Consider the following 6,965-nt stretch of genomic DNA (forward strand, 5'->3'; position numbering starts at 1 on the left):
CAGTAGTACTGTTTTTACCACGTCGGCAGTGCGTTCGTCTGCCGTATGACCGGCCTTTCACTGCCTTTCGCGTAAGTGGAATTACAATTTAAAACTTGGGGAGAAATGAAAAATCCAAACTGAAAACTTTGGAAAAAATGACAAGTCTGGAGGCGGCTGTTCCACAGCGACAGCGCGGATGCGACGACTGGCCCGGACGAACCATGAACCGACGTGTCGCCGTCGGGGGTTCGCGACAGTGGGCAGGCAGGATCGATCCCTCTCGCGCTAGCCGTCGGTCCGATAGAAAGGGAGGAGGGAGGGAGAGAACGGGCGTTGGGCGAGGCCGCTTTAGCATGCCAACCACGTGTGTCTACCTCAGGTCCGGAACTGACGACCCATGTTCCTTCCGCCCGGGCCCACCCACCAGTCACACCAACCCCCCGCCGCACCGCCACCAACACGGCGCCAACCACGGGAGGAAAAAGTGTAGACGCGTACCCGCAGCATATAAGCAGTCCACGGGCGAGGCGGACGAGGTGGCCATTTCTTTTCTTCTATACAGCTCCTGCTAGTAGTACGTTCCAGGATCGCCGGAGCCCCGGAGGAATACCAAAGCGTAGGGGAGGAGGGAGAGAGAAGGAGAGATGAGGTGGACGGCGTTCGCGTGGGAGAGCGCGTCCCGGGCCTTCAACAACCGCCCCACCTTCACCGGCCTCGTCGTCGTCCTCGCCGCAAGGTCCCTCCTGCTTCCTTTCCCTTTCTCCGCCCGCTAATTTCCCCCCTCCCTCTTTGCGCTGGCGCTTGGGGATTTCGATCGGATCTGCTGCCACTGCATACCTCGTGTGGCCGCTAGACTGCAGCAGCATTTTCGCGGTCGACGCAAATGTTGGGCACGAATTTTTGGAGCGTCCTGTCATTTTTCTCGGGTTTTCTTTTCTTTGTTCAGAAAAAAAGAAGATAATATTCGATGCCTTCATCGTTTCGTTCGGGGATCCCGCTATAGAAATATTCGGTGGTTGCTGCGGTTTCTCATCCTCTGAGCCGCCGAAACTCTTGTCTCAGTTCGATATCGCCTTGGGTATTAACGGGATTCAGAGCTCACCTAATAGCTCTACCTAGATCGATTCTCCATCAGAGGGTACCTCTGTTTTACCAGATTTCAGAATGCTAGAAAATGAGGGGAAAAATATAAGGATAGAGTCATGAAATGGGAAGAAAATAGTTAAACTCATCCTTCTCCCCACCTGTTTCGACCGGGCCCTCGTTTTCCAGCTACTTCTCGAATCTCATGTGTCCCCTACATCGCTGTGGACCTCGTATGCCTGCTGAATATTCTTGCCATGGTCCATGTGGCCAACAAGAAGAAAAATTGCCCTTGATTTCTTCGTCTTGGTTTCAGTATTTTGTTAATACCAATTGTGTGTATTCTCTATAAAACAATACTTGGAATATTTAAGAGCGGGGTCGTGAATACATTATGATTTGGTGAGTTGGTGCCATGTGCTGATTGCCATTTTATATGTGGCATTGGACTGCTAGGCAAATGCTGGACTTATTGAATAATACATTTCTTCAATGTGATTTTCTTGGTTAATGATTCGGCTGCAACATGCTTTTTATTTGTTCTCTGCAATGTCTAAAAAAATTCTAAATAAATGTTAGTATTATGCTAATTTTGAGTGTATGAAAGAACTAAATTAAAGAGGTCCCTTGTCTAAGTAGTCTTGGGCTGTGATTGATCCAATGCCATCACAAAATGCGTATTTTGTGCAAAGCTGCAAGGCATGGACTTCTCCTGCTATGAGGTATACAGAAGTGCAGCTGTTAAAAATGACATTGGTAGCTTCATAGAAGAAGACGCCAATGGTAGATGATTGGGCTATAGGATTAATTTTCTGAGCATATATGATTGTCCTTGTCTTTGTAGAGACCGGGCACACTCCCTCTTTTCAGGAAAAATGGATATTGTCCTTGTCTTGTTCAATTTTAACATTTCCGTTGTTTGCAGCGATGTAATTCAATCACAACTTAAAGAATATTTTTCAGTAAGCGGTGCCTTCGATGTAAAACACACTGATGATGTTCCTTGAAAAGAATTACTTCTGTAAACTCCTAAATGTTTTGTATTACTAGAACATCTATCTTATTATAATTTTTTAATTAAGGGCGGCTTCAACGTAGAACACACAAATGAGGTCATTTAAGATGGCTGAATAATTCCAAGAACTTATAAATGTTTTGCATTGCTAGAACAGCTGTCCTATTTGCAAACCTGCTGATTTTTGGTCTGCTGAATTTGCAGTAGTGGAGGAGGCCTCGTTGCATATGCGGACTCTCAGCCGGACCAGCCCCAAGGATTTAAAAAGAAGAAAGTAGTGGTTCTTGGAACTGGCTGGGCTGGCACCACATTCCTGAGGAATCTTGATAGCAAACTGTACGATGTCCAGGTCATTTCACCTCGGAACTACTTTGCATTCACACCCTTGCTCCCAAGTGTTACCTGTGGAACAGTAGAACCAAGGAGCGTTGTTGAGCCAATCCGTAGGATTCTGGAGAAGGTATGATTGCTTCCATAAATTTCAGGGAACTTGTTGAACAATTCTAGAACCTTTACTTCTTTCACAACCTCCTGAATGCCATGTACTCCAAATACTGGAATGGTTTGTTTTCGCGATGGTACAACAAAATTCCTGACCTTGCTCATCTTGCTCAAGACCTATCTTGAATCCCAATAGTGAAGTTCATTATCTACAAGTTTGACCTGTTAGGGAATAGTCATATTTCATACTTGAACACTACATCCGTTCATAGCTCAGTCAGATGATTAATTATGTGCCAAATGAATTAACGTTCGTTCTTAATACTCTGACAGAAAGGTGGAGACTTCAAATTCTGGGAAGCAGAGTGCTTCAAGATTGATCCAGCAAACAAGAAGATTCACTGCCGCTCAAATATGGGGACAAATCTTGATGGAAATGGCGAGTTCTTAGTTGACTACGACTATCTGGTGGTAGCGGTTGGAGCTAGGTCTAACACATTCAATACTCCCGGTGTGACAGAGAATTGCCACTTTCTGAAGGTAAGCTTTCGTATGGTTTGTATGAAATAAATTTGCCTCCAGTTTTAGGTCCATAACTACATTAATCTGCTTTATTTATATACACGTCTGACAAAGGAATGAACCTGGTTCAAACCATTCAGTTATGTTGTGTAAGATTAATAGTTATGTTAGTCTTTTAAATGATCTTACTGCATTTTAGTTGTTTCTAAGCTTCTGCCCTTATTGCTCCGTTCATATGGTCCTATTATATTCACAGGAAGTGGAAGATGCCCAAAAGATCCGAAGGAGTGTGATGGACTGCTTTGAGAAGGCAAGCCTCCCATACCTTAATGAAGAAGAGAGGAAGAAGAATCTTCACTTTGTTGTTGTGGGAGGTGGACCTACAGGCGTTGAATTTGCGGCAGAGTTGCATGATTTTGTTACTGAAGATCTATCCAAGCTCTATCCTTCTATTCAGCATCTTGTCAAGATATCACTGATCGAAGCTGCAGATCACATACTGACTATGTAAGGCCATACCGGTCCTCTCTTACTTTTGATGCTTTATGAACTGAAAGTTCCTACTGCTTTACACTAGGTTGCCACCTTTTTGCTCATGTAATCTACTCCCCAACAGTATGGAAACACATCATCACCTCATATATGACGTAACATTACTTCCTAGGCTAACAAAATAACAATTGTTTCTTCATTGAAAAAGGTTCGACAAAAGAATTACCAACTTTGCTGAGGACAAATTTGGAAGGGATGGCATTGATGTAAAAACTGGATATAAAGTTGTGAAGGTTTCTAAGGATGCAATTACCATGCAAAATCCAGCTACTGGTGATATTGCAGTTCCTTACGGAATGGCTGTCTGGTCCACTGGTATTGGGACCCGCCCATTCGTTGTGGACTTCATGAAACAAATTGGCCAGGTATATAGACCTTTTTCTTTTGGAGTTGGCTATGTATCCTTCTGTCAGTTCAGCTAGCCAATGAATCATTTCTCTGCATATACAGGCTAATCGTCGTGTCCTCGCTACTGATGAATGGCTAAGGGTGCGTGAATGTGATGATGTTTATGCAGTAGGTGACTGTGCTACCATAAACCAGCGGAGAGTAATGGTAAGCAATATCATTTGTTATGTGTTCCTTTTGGTGCTGTGATTCTCCCCTATTTTCCATGTGGATAGAAAAGGGTTTTCTTCTCAAACCCCTATGTGCCATTTAACTAGTAGTAAAATTCTTGAGATTATCTTCATTGTATATGTAGTAGATGAGGATTCACATAAATGCTACAAACATATTTGATATGTATTGTTGAATACTTTCGCTAGGATACTTGAACTGCTATATTAGCTGTTTAGACTCATCCAGTGCTACCGTATCCATATCCTTTTTTGGTGCATTATAGCTACATGTCAATACATCATAGTGACTTTGTTGATCATTTGCGAATTGTATTTGGTACCATTCAGGAATTTATGTTCTTGGTGTCTAATGCTTGCAGGAGGACATCTCAGAAATATTCAGAGTTGCAGACAAAGATAAATCTGGAACCTTGACTGTGAAAGAAATCCAAGACATCCTGGAGGATATCTACGTGAGATATCCGCAAGTAAAACTATACATGAAGAGCAAGCAACTGAACGGAATTGCAGATTTAATAAGAACTGGCAAAGGTGACACCGAAAAGGAATCTGTAGAGCTGAACATTGAAGAGTTTAAGAAGGCTCTTTCACTCGTGGATTCACAAGTCAAGAATCTACCTGCAACAGCTCAGGTTTCCCTTTTTTTGTCTATTGGAATTTTACAATGCACAAAGTTCCAAAGCAACCACTTGAGTTAAAATTCATCGCTTTTTAGTTCTAACTAGTTTGTTCTGTCAGGTTGCTGCACAGCAAGGACAGTATCTTGCGACATGCTTTAACAAGATGCAGACTGCTGAACAAAATCCTGAAGGACCAATCCGCATTAGGGGAGAAGGCCGTCATCGTTTCAACCCCTTCAGGTGCTTTATTTTGCATCATTTGTCAGCTCATTTCTTTTCCTAATCATTTTGGTATCTTCATTCTGACAAGAATGCACTGTAGTTATTCATGTGAAGTAACTGCTAGCAATGATTATGTTGAATCCGGAAAGCAGTTGAAAAGAAAATTGAAGATCGAAATATGTCGATAACAGAATAATTTAGGCTGCTTGCATGTGCAACTGCTCATACCTGGTTGCCTTATTTTCTTTCTTGTCTGTTGGCTGATACTATTGCTTTGCTGATTCCTCCAGGTACAGGCATTTAGGCCAGTTTGCTCCATTAGGAGGGGAGCAAACTGCTGCACAGCTCCCGGGTGACTGGGTCTCCATTGGCCACAGCTCACAGTGGCTCTGGTATTCCGTCTACGCAACGTAAGTGTCTGTTTCCTTTTTGATGACGAGAAAGTCAGACTGCGCAATCACCTACCTTTGTATCTAACTTAACACTTGGTTTCCCCCTCCTCTTTTATATGAGTTCAGCAAACAAATAAGCTGGCGCACGAGGGCACTGGTGATATCTGACTGGGGCCGTCGCTTCATCTTCGGTAGGGACTCGAGCGGCATATAGTCAAAGGAGATATGATTTTGCTTGCGGTATATACAGAGGCTAAGGCCAGTAGTGGTACCTTCCACCCAAGTCTGTTCTTGCAGATGCATATAATCTTTTTTGTCGGGGAAAGAATAAAAGTAACCCTGCACTTCCCTAGTGCTCCACGGAGAAAATTCCTTTGTACCTTTTTACTCTCGAGAGTTCTACTTCTGCGGCATGCGCAAACTCGCAGATTAATTTTGTAGTCCATTTACCACAAAGATATGCAAAGGGCCAGTTTGGACCTGTTTTTGTTCTGAAAAATCCTGTTTGTGCGGAGGCCTGATTTTGTCATGCGAAATGCTGTTGATGTGGACACCAGATTTTGTGCTGTGAAACACTGTTTGCGTGAATTATGTTTGCTGCTAGCAAAACTTCTACTGGCTCTGCATGTTTCGGGCGTCGACCTGCCCTTTTCCAAGTTCTGGTTAAGTGGGTGGTTTGTTGACTGGAGTAGTAGAAAGATGTAGAAAAGTTAAGAGTGTTGTTTTGCAGTTGACGAATCCGGAGTGTTCCAGTCTATAAAGGTTTACGCTCTTGAGTTGTTCCAGTTCAAATATCCCCTTCGAAAACCCTGCTATCTGCCAAGGAGGTTTGGGTGGTTCTCATTATTTATTCACTGTTTAGTTGGTATATGGAACACAACCAACCGTTGGTGGATAAACAATTCCCCCGAATAAAGGGCAAACTGAATAGACGCAGTCCATAAGTTAAGGACCGCAATATCTGGTGAATGTTCACTGGGAAAGGTTGGTATTTACAAACGTTTTAGATGACGAGTTTAGTTCTATGGGGTTGGCAGTCAGAAACATGGGGTTGGCAGCCAGAAACGTATGGCAATTTTTGGGAATGTTCACCGGAAAGGTTGGTATTTGTAAACGTTTTAGATGACAAGTTTAGTTGTATGGGGTTGGCAGTCACAAACGTATTGCAATTTTTGGGAAGAGAAATTTTACGACAAAAACGGCAGGATTGCCATCTCGTACCATACCAGATAAAGTTGCCACACAAAAAAGTTTGCTGGTCATCCCCTCCCAGCTGACATTTGTCAGTTATCATTACCGTAAATTAATAAGACCCAAATTCGATCAATTCCCTCAAGCAAAATGGAAGCTTCACGGTTTTGCTGAAGGGAAAAGTATATTTTTCGTCCCTCTATTTTTTCAAAAGTATAAAAATGGTCCCTTAACTTCAAAACCAGCAAAACTCAGTCCCTCAACTATCAAAACCAGCAAAAGTTAGTCCCTCAACTATTAAAATCAGATAAGTTTAGTCCCTCGTGCGATTGTGGGTGGTTTTTCGCTAACATGGAGTGGTATA

General features: G+C 43.0%; 1 protein-coding gene across 1 annotated transcript; it reads left to right on the plus strand.

Annotated features, from left to right (window-relative positions):
* The first annotated feature begins 447 nt into the window (after positions 1 to 447).
* LOC123157215 (external alternative NAD(P)H-ubiquinone oxidoreductase B2, mitochondrial) lies at positions 448 to 5,924 on the plus strand. Its single transcript, XM_044575470.1, has 10 exons — positions 448 to 718; positions 2,285 to 2,540; positions 2,855 to 3,061; positions 3,300 to 3,550; positions 3,744 to 3,960; positions 4,046 to 4,150; positions 4,536 to 4,808; positions 4,915 to 5,036; positions 5,309 to 5,428; positions 5,537 to 5,924. Exons 1-10 carry the CDS (start codon positions 627 to 629, stop codon positions 5,622 to 5,624), a joined length of 1,731 nt encoding a protein of 576 aa, XP_044431405.1. The 5' UTR covers positions 448 to 626; the 3' UTR covers positions 5,625 to 5,924.
* Positions 5,925 to 6,965: the final 1,041 nt, after the last annotated feature.

This window comes from Triticum aestivum, chromosome 7B, assembly GCF_018294505.1.
Source record: "Triticum aestivum cultivar Chinese Spring chromosome 7B, IWGSC CS RefSeq v2.1, whole genome shotgun sequence".
NCBI lineage: Eukaryota > Viridiplantae > Streptophyta > Magnoliopsida > Poales > Poaceae > Triticum > Triticum aestivum.